Genomic DNA, 18,781 nt, shown 5'->3' on the forward strand with positions numbered 1-18,781 from the left:
CCTGCCTTTTTAGATCTGTAAAAAAAACAACCCGCCCGGATGTCGCCGCAAAAGCCCCAAACCGCCCCTATCCGGTCTTATGTAGATCTACGAAGATCGCCCGCTGCCTCCTGCCAGACATCCGGTGTTCTCTTTCGCCAACCATTGGCTGACCTAAACTTCACGTAAAATTACGTCATCCAACATGGCGGTTCTGGAGCAGAAGAGTGGTGTTTCCATGATAAATGTGTCTGGTAATTCAAATATATTTGTCATTCAAGCGTGATATTTTTTCTGCATAATCCGTTAAGATTGCACCTTAATTACCGTCAACTGTAACGGCTTGTGTTAATTTAAGGTTAATGTCAACCGTTAGTTCACCTAAAACATGAACGCTAACTAGCTAGCTTAGTTACCTTTGACTTAAAAACCACGTTGTGCGGCTGTGGGCTAACGTTATACGATTGATCTCGAGGACCGCAGTGTTATATTGGCCAATGCTTTGATATTTACCTACAATACCGATAACATGTAAATATCATCAACAGTGTATATTCTGGAGGCTTCATTCGTTGCTTTGTTGACGCTATTGAGACCTTGCAGCCGGGCTTCATTGATACACATGTGCTGTTGTCGCTTGTCCCTTTTTCATCCGGGTAGAAATGTCAAAGATTAAAACCTCAAGAAACGCGGCGGCTAAATCCCCTGCGAAGAAGATACTGAAGGGAGCAAGGGTGACCTTCTGTGAGTTGTGTCGGAGAACATATTATACACCTGTAAGTGGCTCTCACTTTACCAATTTATACATTTAAATGTGCTTTACTGCAGGCTGGTATAAGGTTTTTACCAAACTACAGCCGTTCAAATGATCTATGAGATTGACCAAATGTCTCCTACCTACAGGACGCACAAGGACATGTACATAGTATGCTGCATCACATAGAGCTGGAGGCAGTGCTGGGCAAGTGAGTGATATTTGTTACATAAAAAAAATATGAACCTGTTTTATTTGAATCAATTATTTTTCATAAAGAGGCAAATAATTGCATGATCTACGTTTACCGGTACGTAGACGTATATCATGCACTTGCACAATCTAAAAAAAAAGGATGATACCATATGCATAACATAATAAAGGTTGTATTCCTCAATGGTATTCTTTTTTTTTTTTTTGTTTGTGGCATAAATATCCTATTTAAATTATTGTTGTTCTACAATAACTGGTTAAAAAACATGAAACCTAATTATATTATGAGGTTTTAAATTATTTAAAATGTTATTTTTATTCACCAATAGTATTTTCTAAACTTGGGATAACATAATCATAACATGTATCAACTAACTTTAAAGTAGAGATTCTGACATGTACTTGTATCTGACCAAATGTTCTTCCAATAACAGGGGTTTATTCCACGAATGCCTGGCGTGTAAGGCATCCCCCATGGATTTAAATAAGTATTCTGAGCACATCACCAGTGATAAACACCTGGCCAAGTTGAAGAGCCTTATGGAAGCACATGTAAAGCCCATCTCCCTGTTGAAGATTTTGGGCCAAGAAAGGCTGCTACAGATCCGTCAGAGAAACAGGACACTGAGAAAAGAGGCGTAATAACCTATTTATTTGTATCTATTTTATCCCATCCACAATGTAATATTGTAATAACTGATCATTTTTCCTTTACAGGAGGAAGGAAGGGAAAAAGAAGAAAAAGAAAGGGAAGCAGACAGCTGCTAGGGAGCGTCCAAAACCACTGATAGCTAAAAATACGACCAAACGAGGGAAGCAGGAAAAAGCTACGCCAGTGAAGAGTAGCCTACTGCTGCCGGATACTCACAAACAGGGAAAGAACAATGCTGTTTGTCAAAACAAAGAGAACAAAGTGTCCAGTCTGCAAAGTTCCCTTTGCCAAAGAGAATCAACTCCCCAGAATCAAAGCAGGTTGGTTTCCTTGTCTGAAGACCCTGCAGGTCAAACTTTGCATCACTCTACTGTTAGAGACCAGTCCACACAATCAGCTCAACAGCTGGTGTATAGTGACTTTTCCATCCAAATCAAGAGCTCCCCAACCGAAAGACCTTGTAAAAGACAAAAGCAAAGAGAGCAACAACAGACAACAAAAAAACTACAACAAAACATGTGGCCTACCATCACCCAGGATGACTATTACAACAAGCAGGACGATGGAGAATTCACCAGTGATCATCTTCCTTATAACGGAGCCATCATCTTTGGTCAGGACCAGGTGCAGGGTCCAGAATCCTCTCAGTCGGCACAGCGAGCTTCAGCTCAAACGGCTTCAGCAAACGGAAATGCAAATGCAGCCCCAATACGGGACGTCGACGTCAGTACGATGCTACGGCAAATCAGAAGAGCGCTGGGCGTGAGGGAGCTGTGTAGAGCTGACCGCGAAGCCCGGAAGCAGAAGGCCGAGGCAGGGGTCCTGGTGTCAGCTGGAGATGAGAAATGCAAGCCGACGGGAGCCTCTCCACAGGTTGGCAAATCTGGCCAATCTGGCCCTGTCTCCAACGTTACTTCATCTAAGCAAAAGCGGAGATATTTTGAAATGGCACAAGGATGCCAGGACTCCCTCGACAGCAAGACCCCTCTGAGCCCGTGTCCGCCTACATCCTCAGAGCCCAACCTGAACATCCGCAGCAAGGTTCGAATTTCCCGCAAATTCGTCAAAGAGGACGGGGCTAAACCAAACACGAGTAAACTCAACTTGTCAGGGGCCGAGAGTAATCCAAGCGGGATGGGGACGTATGAGGAGTTAAAAAGGAGAAAACAGGAGAGCGGCAGCGGCACGCCCAGGTAAATCCGTTCTTTTCTTTCAAACGTTTTCTACCATTTGTTTAAAGTAATACTTTGGTAACTGTTGTTTTGGTTCTGGTTTGGAAACAGGTTTGGAATTGAGTTGGCGAACCCTCTGTCTGACCAAGAAAGCGCCACACAAGCAAATGACCCCACTACGTCGGAAGGCTTCCACTGGGAAACGTTCTCCGAAGGTCCTTCAGGTGAACCATTATTGTCCCCTCCGCCCCGGAACACAACGCACAATGAGAGGGAAACCCAGCCAGACGCTCCAAATCGGGGGCCTTTGGAGCAGCGTGGTGCAGCGCGGGGTCTCCTCGTGAAGGTGGAGCCCACCTTGGAGGGTGTTGTTGGAGATTTGAGAGCCAACTGTAGTGCCATCAAGAGGAAACCCAACGTTGTGAGTAGTGAACCCCACAAATGATATCAAACTTATACTTTTTCCTAGTTGTAATATAATCACTGTTCTCTTACAGGCTGATGACATTTCCCACATGCAGCCAAGTGGAAAAAAGAAGAAGTCCAAGTCAAACAATGGTAATTCTGATATTTTGGGTGCCTTATCTGTGTGTTCTAATTGAAAGAATTCTATGAATGAAAAGGGTAACGCACGTCCAATGACCTTTAACCACATATTTATTTGAATGGACAACGTTTGGATCCCAGTGAGGTTGTTTAATACAAATAAAAATCTAACTGTTGTCCGTCTTTTCCCCCACCTGACAGACCAGGGCCCCATGGACCAGCTGTTGGCTGTCTCTCTGAGGGAGGATGAGCTCAGTCACTCTTTGCAGGATTTGGACAGGTCTCTGGTCCAGGCCCGCAATTCCCTGCAAGCTGCCTACACAGAAGTGCAACGACTCCTGCTAATGAGACAGCAGGTACCACCACCAACGGCTGGACACATAACTGGGGGGGAAAGCAAATAAATAAATGTTTTCATGTCAAGGGTTTACATTAAACTGTTTCTTTTTTTTGTTGTTGTAGTTTTCTGTGGAGGTGAACAATCTGAGAGCTCAGCGAATCGAAATCCTCCAAGGGATGCAAGGTAGAGTCGATTTACCCGTCGCTACCAAACAAGTCTAACATTTTTTTTAAACTGCTCATCCTGAGGAGGTTGTGGGGGGGCTGAAGTCAATCCACGCTGACGACGGGGTACCAAACAAGCGGTTGACCTTTTTTGCCTTCTTAATCTCTTTTAAGGAGGATACTCTGGCGCAGAGAAAGCCACCACCTCATCAGCAGGGGCTGCTGCTACAGCGCATCCAAGACACTCTCCCCTTCTGGCCTCCGTCTTCCCCACCTCCTCCAGGCAGCAGCCATCTCCCACAGTCCCACCGTCTTCCATTAGCCCCCTCGCCCTGCCAACAATTCCAGTCAAGCAAGAACTTTTCAAAGGTGTACTTCAGCTACACGCAACCCTACCGGTGCTCCCGTTTCCCCCCAATCTTCCTTCACCGCGGCTCCCGTCGCCATCCTTGGCTGCCACTGCACCGGCTGCTACCGCTGTCAAACGAGTCAAAGCCGAGTGCTCCGAAGCGACGGGCGCAAACGCTTGGCAGCAGACGGCGACGTCGGCGAGCGGAGAAACGCCGTCAGCGGACGATGACTCCGTGGGGGAGACGGAAGGAAATCTCTGCAGAGAACGAGAGGAGGTGGAAGACGAGCCCACAGCTCAAATCGCAGCAGACGACGACGAGGGGAGCGAGAGCGAGGCCTCTGTCGAAATGATGGAGCCGGGCAACCTGGTGGTCATTGACGTCGACGAATCGGGGGATTCGGACAGTGAGGATGGACCAGATTCTCCGGCCCACCAAGAGTCCCCTCAACGGTTTGTCAGTGTGGAGCTCAATTCGTCAAGCACGCAGACGCTTCAGCAAAGTGATGTGGAGAGGTGAGGCGACGTTTGGTGTAGATAACTGACGTTAGAGGCATTACTTTGGCTCCGGGATCAAATGTGACCCACGTTTCTCTCTCTTGATCAGAAAAGTTCAGCCCACACACGAGCCAGTGAAAGATCCCAGCAGTACGCTCGGTGAGGATTGTTTGTTCCACTCGCATTGAGTAAAAAAATTTTTTGACCGTAATAACGTCTTGTCTGTTGCTTTGTTATAATCTGTAGACGAGGACGAGGAGCCGTCTGTGGGATCTTTTTTGAGTCACACGGGCCCCGTGCACGGCCTCCAGATTCACAACGGCCGGTTGTACACGTGTTCCGGGGACAACACGGCGCGGGCCTACTGTCTGATGGTACTTCCTCAGACAATAAGAAATCCCGCTCCCCAAAAACTAAATCCTTGTTTTAACGTTGTTAGTTTTCTTAATTGTTACGCCTACAACGTAATACAACAAACTCTCTCTGTGCATCCAGACCAAGGAGTGCAAAGCGTTCTTTGTGGGTCACACAAACAAAGTGAACTGTCTGCTGGTGTCGTCGGTCCCGAAAACTCCAAGTCGCCTCTTCACCGGAGCCAGTGACAAGACCATCCGCTGTTACAGCATAAAGGTACAAACACGACTGGACAAGCCATGTTTCCATCACACACGGAATCATTTTAGTGGGTTCCGGTTACTTTGTATGAACGAAGCAACTCTCTGCAACCCCCCTGGCCCCTCCCCCCGCAGAGAATTTAATCTAATTTGGCTTACGAGTAGGAAAGTATGTATGTAGTGAATACTTTTTTACAGACGTCGATGTGGAATGTGGTTATTTTAGATGAGATGTTTTTCTTTTTCTCCTCTCACCTCCAGACCACAAAGTGTCTGGACCAGCTCTCCCTGACGGACAGAGTGTTGTGTTTGCACATTGCCTGGAACATCCTTTATGCTGGACTGGCCGATGGATCAGTAGCCAGCTACGACTTAAAGGTGAGTGACATTGATGCACACGGGAAGTAGCTCATGATCAAGTTGCCAGGAGTGTTTTTTATTTATTATGCTTTTACATAGAAAAACAATCATCTTACCGGGTTTAGTTTAGATTACGTGTTCCGCATGTGTTGTAAATGTAGCCACTGATTTAGCAGAGTAGGAGATTATATTTACACTGATCTTATTTTTATCTACGGTAATGCTCCGACACCTGCTCAAATGAAGAGTCGTCAACTCGTCAACATTTTTTTTTCTTCTTCCTTTAACCCCTTGGTGATCTCTCTCTCTCCTCAGACTATGAAGCACTTGGATGTGTTTGAGTGCCACGGGCCGCGAGGCGTGAGCTGCCTCGGTACTTCCCAGGAGGGCGCCCGGCGAGTGCTGCTGGTCGGCTCCTACGACAACAGCATCTCCGTCCGCGACGCCAAGAGCGGCTTGCTGCTGCGCACGCTGCAGGGCCACACCAAAACTGTCCTCTGCATGAAGGTCAGGAGATCCGCTCAGCTCTGAAAACGTAGACTGTTTAACTTACAAACCTGTTTTGTGCAGATAAGGAGACTGAGTAACGGAACATCTTAAAGCTGTTAATGCTTCATTCTTAAAAATGCGGCTTTTACGGATGTTTGCTTTTGAAAATGCCAGTTCTTGAATGTAGACCATGAAACATAGTATTCCTAAGATAATTGGATATACTTCATTATGTTGCCGTTATTTATTTCAGGTGGTGAATGATCTGGTGTTTAGTGGCTCCAGTGACACATCCGTTCACGCTCACAACATCCACGTAAGTGTTTTAATTATGAGAATAAAAAAATATTCACCTTTTTTTTGTATTTTTGAAAGTTGAGCACAAATTTAGTTACTGAAGTCACAATAAAAAAAGAGATATTGGAAATAATAGTAATTTATAAACTAAAAGTTTGTGTTAATGTGTTTTTTTTTACGTTCTTTGTCACCGCTTTATCTTTGTCGTGCCTCTTTTTATTTGCAGACGGGGGAGTTGGTTCGTATCTACAAGGGTCATGACCACGCGGTCACGTCGATAGTCATCTTGGGGAAAGTGATGGTGACGGCCTGTCTCGATAAACTGGTCAGAGTTTACGAGCTTCAGGTACAGAACTTGCATCGATGCAGTCTAACAATGATGTGGGGTTCCAGAGGTGGACTGGCTCAATGCTCTTTTTCATACATATAGATATTTGACTTAATGCTGAATCCGTGTGTAATATAATACGACTGTCAGATTGATGCACGATGCAAGAAGTCAATGTCATTCATGTGAACTTTGTGTTTGTGTTGTCAGTCTCATGATCGTCTGCAGGTGTACGGGGGTCACACTGACATGGTGATGTGCATGGCCGTATATAAGAGTGTGGTAAGTCGACCAAGCCGGGTCCAACCAGGACACGAAACATGATATTGTTGTATATTGTATATATGTACCTTTTTTTAATGTCTGTCATTGTTTGTCCCACCCAGGTCTACACAGGCTGTTATGATGGCACTGTTCAAGCTGTGAAGCTCAACTTGATGAAGAACTACCGCTGCTGGGTAACGACTCAACGCCGTTTTACAGAGCGCAAACCTTCAACAAAAATGTCAACATTTTTAATCAGATGAATTTATTTAATGATTGTATTGTTTGTGCTTGTGACCTTCGCCCTGTGTTCAGTGGCAGAATTGCGCTCTGATCTTCGGTAACCCAGAGCATCTTCTGCAGCACCTCGTCAGCGATCACAGCAACCTCAACCTGCCGGCGGCCAAATGTCGCTGGAAAAGATGCCACACTTTTTTCTCCACCCCGCAGTCTGTTCAGCAGGTAACAAACCTACAACGTCTGCTTTTTCCCAGACTGCCAATCGGCTCATTAGCTAAGCAGCGTGCAGGAGTTTGGCATCCATATGTGCTTTCCCTCCACGCATACACACACTCCCTCCACGCATACACACACTCCCTCCGCACATAGACATACACACACTCCCTCCGCACATAGACATACACACACTCACATACACACACTCCTTCCGCGCATAGACATACTTGTGTCATTTGTATTTTCCTTGCAGAAGCTGCCTGAACACATGCGGAACCACGTGGACAACGACAGTAAGGTGCAGCCTTGAAGCAGCTGTGGAGAGAAGCGGTGCAGCAGATACGGTTGTCGCAGCCACAACAACACGTCTGCTCTTTTAAAAAAAAAAAATGAATGAAAAAGATTTTTCATTAATTGTCCAATAGGACATGATGTTTTCCTGTTATGCTCCAGCTTTTGAGGTGCTGAGCAAATCTCTTGTGTATAATATTTCAGCTCTGTTACAGTGAGACTCTGTCATTGATCCCTGAAGCCTTTGCATGACCAAAAACCCAATTGATGAAAACATTATTGAAAAACAATTATTTGCAGTTAAATGTGATTAGTCAATTCATGAATCTATTTGGTTTGGTGGTCTGCAAGTTTTTTGTTTTCACAATGAATTCATGTTGTGGTTTTCCGTTGTGTATTAATGTATATTGTACAATAAGCCTCCTCGGATGTCGTTAGTTAAACGTGGAGCTAATTACTCAGAACATTTGTAAAACTATGCAGCACTGAAACACGGACTTTTAAGAAGCAGTGTGTATTGTTAAATCTTTTGGCGATGGACTCAAAGTGGAGCTTGAAGTGGTTTAGTTGTCGTCTGAACGTTCTGATGAACAGCAGAGCAGGGATGCCACAGTTTAGTTATTCACCAGAACCCAGTTAGTCACATCGTCTGTCTGCAATGTGACTCCAGTGGATTATAAAGGGTTATTCTTGTTAAATTGGTGGTCTTACAATGCGCCTGTTTGTATAAAGGATCCCGATTGATGCAGAAAAACGCAATCTATTTTCTTCTTTCCATGCATTCATCTTCTTTGGTTAAACCTCGACAGTGCGCCAAAGATTTAGTTTGTTATTCTTGTGCTGGCTAGTTTAGCCGTGAGCCACTAGCGTTTGAGATTACAAGCTACAGTTTGACAAGCGCACTTCTTTCCTACTCCACACTTCAAGAGCTCATTTTAATTTTCAAACTTGTAGTTTGGAATATGAAGCAATTTTGCAGATATCATTCAGCACAACAGAGTACAAGGCTTTATGCTCATTATCTTTTCACATACACAGGATCCCAGACAGTCAGATGTTTGGTAAGGAAGATTTTTTAAATCCTTTGAGGTTTTTCCGAATTTTTATCCTGAGATTTTCCTCACTTGAGTTATGGAAATGAACATGTTATATTTCTGCGTCTTCTATTTATAGGACACGCCGTTTGAAAAGTAACTCAAGGGTTTGAAATATTGGCTAATATTTAGCACCGGACACTTTCTGTATGAAGAATGAAATGTGCCACCTCCCCACTTTTAAGTGTGTTAAGACGATGAATCCTTATGTCCCTCTTTCACACTCAGCATTCAAAGTAGTTCATTGTGTTTGCTGAGATGTTTGACTCTAGAAAATATGGTTTAGCATCATTTTAGCAACAAACCATCCCCTTATTTATAACCGCTCCATATTTCCAAGAGTTATTTTAAGCAATCTTCTTCTCCCCAATGTCACCTTGAAAACTACTGCTTAGAAAAGTAGTAGTGAGAACTTTCAGACCAAACCTTTCACAGACTAAGAATCTTAAAATGATGTCTTCATTTTTCTATGTTGTGTACGGGGTGTATTGGATTTGTCTTTAATACCCACTATGTGTACAGCAATAAAATATAATGTAACTATTCCTCTTTGCCAAGTTCTAAAACGAGTTTCAGCACATTCAGTTTGTCAAACCTTCTCCATCACTTCTCATAATGAAACACTTCTTACTGATTCTTCTAGCTTTAAGTTATAAACCAAAAATTCTTCATACTCGATCGAAACAGCGCACACTGAGCCATTTAATGCTTGACTTGTGATTACATTCACAGCAAAGTTTACCTTTTTAAATATAAGCCAAATCCATCGTAGTTTAAGTGTTGAGAGATGATCATCATCGAATCTCTGAGCCGTGCAAAAATACATAACAAGACTTTCCAGGAGAGTTGAGTCTTGAGTGCGACGCTCCGACTGTTGGGCGCTACGTCAGTGGGGATTTAAGAATACACCGTCAGCTGAAGCCACTGCAGAGAGAGACAAACAACCAGGGAAGAACATGAAACACCTTCCATTGTAATGTAACGCATGGTCGTTTGTGGAGTTGCACTATATTGGGACATTTTTCCCAGAAATTCTTTGTCTTCTAAATTGGGAGATTAAGTGGACAATATATTCGAGACACCTGACAGTATAATGAAATCCATCATGCAGCACCTCAAAGTCTAATCTGAAAAAATGGACAATACAATATATGGTATATATACATATGATAATATGTCCTTAGAAGCAACTAGTGTTTGTTTTGTATTACTCTTACTAAGTTTAATCAAATGCTCAGAAGGTTTGAGCCAAACTATTTACACACTCCTACATTGGCAAAGAAAGTAAAATGCAAATAATATTATGAATATCAAGAGTTTACCTCCAGGACATTGAGCTTTATTATTCCATCTCCATCTTTGTCGAAGGCATTAAAAGCTCCTGCAACACACAAAAGAATCACTTTTCATCTCATCTCTTCATAAACTGCTGGAGGGAAAACCTGCAACTGAATTCTTCAAGTCATGACAAGACGTTTGCATGAGCAGTGATTCTGGATCAATAGCTGAGAAGACGAGTTGAGTCCGTGAAGCACTTACTGAACATGCCCTCCAGTCTCACAAAGCAGCAGATATAACTGTCAAAGTCGATGTTGAGATGTTCGTCTGCGTAGCGCATGGCGATGATGTCGTACAGCTGCTTGTTGAGGTGAAACCCTTCGTGTGGAGCAGACACACACACACACACACACACGGTAAACAATCAGCAGAAACACCTTTTGTCCGACAGTGTAAACAAAGGTATTTCCTTCATGCCGCCCACCTGCGTCATTGACGGCGTTCCTCATCTCGAAGCTGCTGACGCAGCCGGTCTTGTTTTCGTCGTATCGTCTGAAGATCAGCTGGAGGCACACGAGGAGACGGACGTCAGGTGTTTTGCTGAAGACGAGCAGGAGCTCTCGGGTGTCACGGCGGTCCTACCTGCCACTCCTTGATCTTTTTCCACAAGTGTTTGAACTCCTGCAGGTTCAGCTTTCCCGTCCCATCAGTCTGAGAGACGGTAACTTATCGGAAATACACACGAAATGTGGGCTGCTTGACCGAAAGACACTCGCTCTTGAGATGAAGTTTGACATGTCCATGTCATGGCCTCTGGAGGGATTCAAACCTACAACCTGCTGGTGCCGAGGCGACGCGAGGCCTTTTCCTGTTGTCACCTCCCATTTAAGCTCTCAGTTTCAGCAAAGTGAAAGGATACATCCATCAACGCGATCATACTGCGACACGTCTCCAGGCTGAAGCCTTCCGTCTTCATTTCGTTATCTGGAGGAAAAGGGACGACTCGGTACGATTGATCACGTGACACCGGCTCGGCGAACGCAGTGACGGTCTCCACCTCCTTACGGATCACTCACGTTTGGCGAGCACGTTTCTCATGATCGTCCTGAGCTCGTTGGCGCAGATCTGCATGTCCTGATGGGAGGAAGGAAGTGTTAGTTGCAAAGCCTTGCAGCAGCCCTCTATTGTCCTCGTCCCCAATCCTCTCTGCGTACTCACCTCGCCGGCAACCTTTTGGTAAATGGCTCTGAAATGTTTTTCCTCTTCGGTCTCCTCCTCTGGTTGGAGTAGCTTTCGCTGTAAAGGGAGATGCGAGAGGGAAGTACCTTATAGTGCCAGTTAAAAGTAGGTGACAGCCTCCTACGTTCTCAATTATGATAACATTTATGTTAATATAATGTGACAAAATGAACTACTAACGTGTGGAAGGATCAAAATGAGTCGGAAAGGCCTGGTGAATAAGCCGTTTCTGAGGCCAGCTGTTCACTCTCTGCGGCTCGGTTTAATTGCGCTGCAGTAATAGTAAGACTCCTCTAAGGTATTGATGCATCTCCTCATATTACCGAAGAAAGCAGCTCATTAGCAAAAGACACGAGCAAACTACGCCCGCGTACGCTGAGACCTTGCAGGAAAAAACAGGTGCACTCGAGCCTTCAGTTGACCTCAATTTCAATTATTTCACTCCCCGTCATGTCATTTGACCTGATGGCGTTTGGCAGCAGTCAGTCTGCAGAAGCCTCGCCGGCTCTTGGCCACTGTGAGCTATCTGCCATGTGGCCGCAGCATTTAGAGTTCAGGCTCCCGCCACGAGGAAATCACCTTTGGCTTCTTCTTCGTCTTCTTCTCCCCCTCGATGCCGTCGTGCTCAATTTCTTTGTTGGCTCGTGCTCTGTCTGACACGAACACGATCGGCTGGCAAACAGAAACAGGTCGTTTATTGTTATTTTACCGTTACAGTCTACACGCACACACATGTGATAACACAAACTGTAACCACTGATACCACTGAACATTGATAACGACATATAATGGAGAGTAGCAGCCATCAAAAGCCATCTAACAACGCTGCATGCATGCATGCGTGCATTACCTTCTCTTTCTTTTTCCTGTCTTGCTGAAGGCCAGAAAGAGAAGGAAGGACAGGAGGATGAAATGAGATGAAAAGGAGGAAAACACCTTTCGAGTCTGTTAGTTACTCGTGTTGGAAAAAGAGTGCAGTATGAATTGAGGCAAAGACAAGGGGAACAATGTTGATGAAATATCAAAATGGGTTTACAAATGATGAACAACTGATGGACGTATGTTGCCGTTAACCTTTGCACTGGACTGTTTTGGCTTTGTCCATATATTCGGTCTCTTTCAGAGGAAAGGGTCAACTTAATGCCATGGATACTTTATTTTGGTATAATTATGCTCAATTTAGGTTTGAGTGAAAGTGATATCTAATCCCAGAAGAACATTATGGTAAAAAGCAAGAGTTATAAAGCTAGCCATTTAAATACATTTACAGACCAGAAATAGTAATATCATGATAGAAGGGAACTCCCACCATCAACTGGTCACTCAAAGTGTTTCAATACCCTGTATCAAATATTTTAAATATATTCAAATTAACCCTACTTCTCTAATTTATTCATTTCAACTGTGAAACATCAGTCAGCATGATCCAAAATTTGTTTTTATCCTACTATTTTTGTTGCAAACCTGTGTTTTCTCAGACCCAATTGTGTCCTCCACTTCCCTGTGAGGAAAGAACAGAAGCATTAGATTACACTTGTTATTGATCCTCTCAGTAGCATTGACTGTGGCTCAAGCGTCAAAGGTCCTTACTCAGACGTGCTCTTCTTCTCCGAGAACACTCTGAGGATGAACTCTCCGTCTTGGTGGGGCTCAAAGGTGGTGGGGATGATGGCGTACTCTCCCTGAGGCAGGTGCACACGCTCCGTCACCTCCCGCAGGTTAATGTAGGTCTTGCATTTGGCTTTGGAGGCGGTGTACAGGAAGAAGTCCTTCTGCAGGTGTTGATTTTGTCCGCACATCTACGGATGGAAACCAAGCACTCGGTCAGAAAGGATCGAGCTTTGATATGCTGTATATCTGATATGAAGCCTATTTCTTCTTTGTGCAATCTATTAAAATTTTAGTGATTCTTGTCTCACAGAAAATGTATGTATATATATTTTTTCCACTGTTGGTGTGATGAAACAAGAAGTTTGATAACATTTCCGGGTTATTTTCCGACAATTTGTTTGTAAAAGGTAGAATAATCCCAAATAACTGTACATATTATTTAACTGTGTAAATAATCCTGTACTTTTTACAGGACGATAAAGATAAAACATTCAACAGCAGCCTGCATTATTATTACCACGCAGCTAAATCAAAACCAACACCCTTCTCCAACATGGACGTACCTCCTTCGGCACCTGCAGACACAAAGAAGGAGTAAAAGACGTAGTTAATCTCCAGTGAATGAACATCAGATTATCCGGTGTGTTTTGGGTTCACGTGGCCAGCACCTCGTAGATTGAAAACCCGATGGTGAGGAATTTAGCCCCTTGGTGGCGCTGCATCCTCCGGCCTTTCTGCATCAGAGCCACGACAACGGTACAGGCCGCCTGCCCGTCCTCCGGGTCGTCGTCGTCCTCGTACAGTTGCAGCCGGTACTGAGGGTTCGTCCAGAACGTTTCTGTAAAATAGGGGGAAAAAAGTGAAACCTGCGACAAGGGGCGAGGAGACACGGGGCGGGGGGCGTCTGCTCCACGCGGGTCCTGTAACAGTGGCTGATTTAAAAAAAAATAATGGCCTACGTGGGAAGTTCCTGCAGCCGCCGGCGGAGCTGCCTCTCACCCACCGACCCTCGTTGACCGACACCGTCCAGCTTTGTCTTTCATCGCAGCCCAGGGCGTCGGGGGTCAAGTTACACATCTCCAGCTTGGTGAAGTTCCTCGTGAAATCAGCGAATGACATCCTGGAGGGGAACGTGAAAGAGGAAGTTCCGTGCAGTTGTATTTTGGCGAAGGGAGGACGTTGCAGCTTTTTAGTGTTTAACACAAGTGGGGCAAAAAAAAAGTGAAGCGGCCGTAGGTGTGTTGCACTGTGTCAGCGTCAGATGCTGAATGCTAACATGCAAGCGGTACGTACAATGAATATATTTGTTTGCTTGCACATGTGTGCAGTTATGATGTTAACATACATTAATGAGTTGGAAGTTGTTTTTTTTTCATTTATGCATCAATAAAACAAAAAGAAATAAGCAAATCAGCTGCTGTTGATCAGAATAGACCACTAATGAAACATAAGAAGCTACAAAAAAAACTGATAAAACCATAAAATGAATATCTTTTAAAGTGTTTTACCCACCAGAACTCGCTCTCCTGTACAGTCTGTTTAATCAGGTTGTCCTTATCTGCGATGGAAATGGTCGACCACTCTGTCGAGCTTCAGAAAGACAAAATAACACACAACATGAATGAAAAATCTCCCAATCCTGTTTCATATAAGCAGTTATTCTTGTGATTTGATTTAATAACAATTCAAAAGGTTGCATGGAATGTTTTTGAGGTCGTACTTTGCGCTCCATGGGCCTTTCCACAGCACCCAACCCCAGGGATTACGCAGGCGAATCAGGCGAATTGTGGTGTCCTTTTCAACCCCGTCACACTGTAAACAACCAACAAAAACCGGTCGGCATCACTTACTAGCTTACGTCACTTCTCTTACTGAGAAACAGAAATAGGGTGTGAACGTTTTACCGCACCTCCGCCAAACCTATGATGGAGTAGGCGTGACCCCTGACCAGCCCCTGATCCGTCCGGGTCTCCTGTTCAGTGGCCGAAAGAGCCTGACGGATAGAACACAAGTTGCTAAAACATTATTTTAAAGTCACTTATTTTGTATTCTACAGTTAAATACAGTTTTCCTGCAAAGTTAAAGATGTAAAAGCTTGGGGAAAAACTTTACACCTTAGTTCAGCTTCTCATAGTGTGACTAAATTGTTGAACCGGGCTGATACGCCCGAGGAAAATGGAAAAACTCTCTGTTTTCTGTGCACTTCCATCCACACCCACATCTATGGAGCAGCCCATGAGCGAGCCTCTCTCCAGCGCCTTCCTCATGATGCTGTAGAGCTCTTTGGGCGCCTCGGGCAAGTCGAAGAACTCAGTAACCCCGCCAGTGAAATCCTCCATGGCCTCCAAAGTGTTGCCCCCTTTCAGGGCTTCGTAAGAGCCGTGCAACCTGAGAGAGAGACAGAGAGACAGAGAGAGAGAGAGACAGACAGAGACAGAGACAGATACAGAGACAGAGAGACAGAGAGACAGAGAGAGAGAGAGAGAGAGACAGAGACAGATACAGAGACAGAGAGACAGAGAGACAGAGAGACAGAGAGAGAGAGAGAGAGACAGAGAGACAGAGACAGAGACAGAGAGACATAGAGACAGAGAGAGAGATCAGTTGTTGTGTTCAATGCGCTAACATGTCGTGGCTTTGTTTCTTCAAAATTTGACGACAGCCAATATTGAAACATAAGGACGGAGGTTTGCCAGTTTGTGTATTAATGTACATAAACCATTTGACTCAGTATTTAATTTTAAAAACTGCTGTTTTACCTGAAATTAAATAAAATAAGTTATATACCAGTGACGTTTTCTACTACTCAATACTTTCAGTGACATTTTTTTAAAGAATCAGAAACTACATTTAAAGCACCTGGTTTCATTTTCTGAGGCTTTAACCCTTTTTCTGAGAGGAAAAAAAAAGAGCTGAAGACTAAAATAGAACTTTTTTTTCTCCATTGGATGGACAGGAAATGTGAAGTGAATGAATCAACATCATGGAACGATCTGAAGCGCTGCAACACTTTGCAGGGAGTGTTTATGTGCTGCGCTCACTTGGCATAAGCTTTTTCCAGAAGAGCGCTCCAGAACTCGTTCTTTCTGAAAGATTTGGTGAACACCAGATGGTTGTTGCAGGTGGGGATGCGATCGTCCACGATAACATCGATCCATTCGCCATAGCGCCAGAACTGAGTGCATTTAGACAAAAGAGATAACAGCAAGTCAGTGGTGTAACAAAGTAAAAAAAAACATCATCATTATGCAAAGAACAAACCATCCTTCACATTGTATGTTGATTCCTATTTATTAAACAAAATCTAAATATTATTCAAAACTAGTAATTTAATGTTCTTATTTTCTTTTATTTCTAAAAAGAAAGCTTCTTTTTTTTAATGTTAATGGCATTAAAGAAACATCACATATTCAAGCATGTAATTTTATTTCTATTTTACAAATGTTTGTTTTAATTCAAACCATTCAACTGTATCGCTTTCTAAAGTTAATTTTCCCCGGTTTCCATCCCTGTCACTGCGACATGAAAATCCATGCATCACGCACAAATCTGCCAAATATTCAAGCAGAACCTGGAAATGGAAAATGCCGGCGTAGTTGTCGGTGAAGCTCTGGTCCGGGGGAATCACTCGGTACAGCAGCTTCTCGTTGACGGTCAGACAGGCGATGGCAGCCAGCAGCCAGCAGTCACCTGTCAGACGGCAGAGTTACCAGCTGTGAGATCTCTTGATCCAAACATTTCCCTTCCAAAAAGGCAGCAGGTCAGAGGCTTCTCGTCTTGGCTGTGCATTTGATTTATTGGCCATGTCCCCGGTCAGGACTGTCTCTGCTTACAGAAGCTATGGCAGGGACACTTTTGAACCATTCAAAAACGTCAATATTTCCTTGGACCTCCATCCAAAGGCTGCTTCTTTCTAATCGTTTGCTTCTTCTTTGGGACAGATCAAACGTTACCCAATTCTCCTTGACAGATGTCTGTCCTTTTGGCTCCGTCTATGATGAACTGGGGGTTTTCACAAATTTCCTGTCAATGGAAAAAGAAAAAGAAAAGATTTCTGTTCATGTTGCAAAATATCAACGTCAAAGTACAATTTTTTTTTGTTATTATGAAATACCACGTTAGAGGAAACGATGCATGCTTAAAAAAGCCTTGCATTTTAGATCTATTGATCTAGTCTCTAACAACATTAGTTTCTCCTGCAGGGTAATATGTACTCTGCTCTATAGAAGCCAAAAGACACGTAGAGTAAAGAACACCTTAATAATAATCCCTGTATAACTGCTGCCCTCATCACATTTAATGATGCAGCCTCATGTTCTAAATATAGAGCCGGCTCCACAGCTGACGCCCTGCTGAGATTTGTGTATCCTTAATATCAGCGAAATGGCCAAAAGTAACATTCATCATTTGTCACTAAGTAGCAACCAAGCTGCAGATTCATGTTCCACTGGATTTAGAAAAATACTGGGCAGACATTTTTCAATGGAATCTTTTTTTTTTTTTCAATGGTAAAAATCAGCTTAAAAATAGAATTGATTATTGTTGCGAAAATACATGACGTTTATGATATCTATGTTAATATTTATACTTAAACAACGTTCATGTATTGCACTTTACTTTCTTTAAAGTTAATTAAATAAACTCTTGATAGCTCACCATTTTTGGAAATATTCTCATTTAGTTTGTTGACAAGAATGTAATCAGACAATTGATAAGAAAAGTGGTCAAATTCTCAGCAAATAAGTGTTTTTTTTTTTCAAAATTAGAAACTATTCTTTTGATAATTCTACTCCACTGCATTTAAACTTTAGTTTAAATAATTTGCACTGTTACAGAAATTTAACTAGAGAGATTATTAGTCAAACCTCCAGCTTGACTTATTATTTACAGCAACGCCGTGATAATGACAAGAATATAATATGCCTAATACAACATGCTGAAAGGGTTTTTTTTGGAAATCCTACTCCTTATAGCTGCCACTATGTTTCCCGTGACCGACAGCTGGTGACCTCCTGTGGGAGCTTCAGATGTCTGTGCTTGGAGAAAGTGACAACCCAGAGCTATGCGTGAACGCCGTGCAGCCACTCGGCGACCCCGGTCACGTGTTGAGAGGAAGCGATGAGATGCACGAAGACTTTAGAGCGGACTTCATCCGAACACGGGCGAGTCCCTTTCGGATTCAGGGTAGACGATTAGTAAAAGGCTGTCACTCACCGAGGGACGCTTCCACTCGAACTTCATGGCAGGCTTGTGGCTGTAGAAGAGTGAGGAGTCATTTGCGGGGAACAGGGGGTCTTCAAACACCACGTTCTTCTTCACGTACTTGTCCCGCAGCTCCAAAAACGTCTTGAGACGCTTGGCATCCTTGACGGCCTCGTTTCTGCTCAGAATCGCCGAGTAGATGGAGTTGGTGCCAGCGGAAGGGTAATCCGCCTTTTCCTCGGCCTCAAGTGATGTTTCGGTTTCAAAAAGCACTCTCGCCTTCGTATCTTCAACGAGAGGCGCTTTGCGTTTCTTATCCCCCATCTTAAAAGTGAATGCCTCGGCCCTTTGATGTCCCTATTCAATTTATGAAATGCCCCCAAAAAAGACACTCCTTATTCAGCATGGACTTGCAAAACGGCCAGAGACGCTTCCTGAGTCCTCGCTGACGCGGATTCAGTTTTAGTTCCTTTATTTACTTGAAACAGTGTCCCCACTTAGGAACACTGACCAGCCAAAAAGCCCCTTACACCAGCACTCACACGGTCACTATTGTGACCCGGCTGCCGAGAGGCTGCACCTAAATATAGG

At 43.8% G+C, this 18,781-nt stretch overlaps 2 protein-coding genes across 3 annotated transcripts; one reads left to right on the forward strand and one right to left on the reverse strand.

Moving 5' to 3' along the window:
- Positions 1 to 94: 94 nt before the first annotated feature.
- On the forward strand, positions 95 to 9,405 carry znf106b (zinc finger protein 106b). Its single transcript, XM_040161156.2, has 21 exons — positions 95 to 233; positions 640 to 755; positions 883 to 944; positions 1,381 to 1,584; positions 1,664 to 2,791; positions 2,882 to 3,191; positions 3,268 to 3,328; positions 3,518 to 3,672; positions 3,779 to 3,839; positions 3,995 to 4,685; positions 4,777 to 4,826; positions 4,914 to 5,041; positions 5,163 to 5,297; positions 5,543 to 5,659; positions 5,957 to 6,148; positions 6,384 to 6,446; positions 6,654 to 6,773; positions 6,966 to 7,037; positions 7,142 to 7,213; positions 7,335 to 7,481; positions 7,729 to 9,405. The coding sequence occupies exons 1-21, from the start codon at positions 185 to 187 to the stop codon at positions 7,783 to 7,785; spliced, it is 3,990 nt and encodes a 1,329-aa protein (XP_040017090.2). The 5' UTR covers positions 95 to 184; the 3' UTR covers positions 7,786 to 9,405.
- On the reverse strand, positions 7,725 to 18,746 carry capn3b (calpain 3b). 2 transcript variants are annotated; one of them, XM_040161160.2, is made up of 23 exons: positions 18,203 to 18,746; positions 16,942 to 17,011; positions 16,560 to 16,678; positions 16,030 to 16,163; positions 15,208 to 15,376; positions 14,898 to 14,981; positions 14,709 to 14,800; positions 14,501 to 14,578; positions 13,948 to 14,108; positions 13,657 to 13,826; positions 13,552 to 13,563; positions 12,968 to 13,176; positions 12,842 to 12,878; positions 12,228 to 12,251; positions 11,957 to 12,049; positions 11,357 to 11,434; positions 11,215 to 11,272; positions 11,058 to 11,122; positions 10,781 to 10,849; positions 10,623 to 10,701; positions 10,400 to 10,516; positions 10,183 to 10,241; positions 7,725 to 9,784 (listed from the first exon to the last, which is right to left on the reverse strand). In XM_040161160.2, the coding sequence occupies exons 1-23, from the start codon at positions 18,512 to 18,514 to the stop codon at positions 9,758 to 9,760; spliced, it is 2,316 nt and encodes a 771-aa protein (XP_040017094.1). In that variant the 5' UTR covers positions 18,515 to 18,746; the 3' UTR covers positions 7,725 to 9,757. The 2 variants fall into 2 exon arrangements, with proteins under 2 accessions (XP_040017094.1, XP_040017095.1); XM_040161161.2 differs by lacking the exon at positions 12,228 to 12,251.
- Between the last annotated feature and the right edge of the window lie 35 nt (positions 18,747 to 18,781).

This window comes from Gasterosteus aculeatus, chromosome 18, assembly GCF_964276395.1.
Source record: "Gasterosteus aculeatus chromosome 18, fGasAcu3.hap1.1, whole genome shotgun sequence".
NCBI classification, from domain to species: Eukaryota; Metazoa; Chordata; class Actinopteri; order Perciformes; family Gasterosteidae; genus Gasterosteus; species Gasterosteus aculeatus.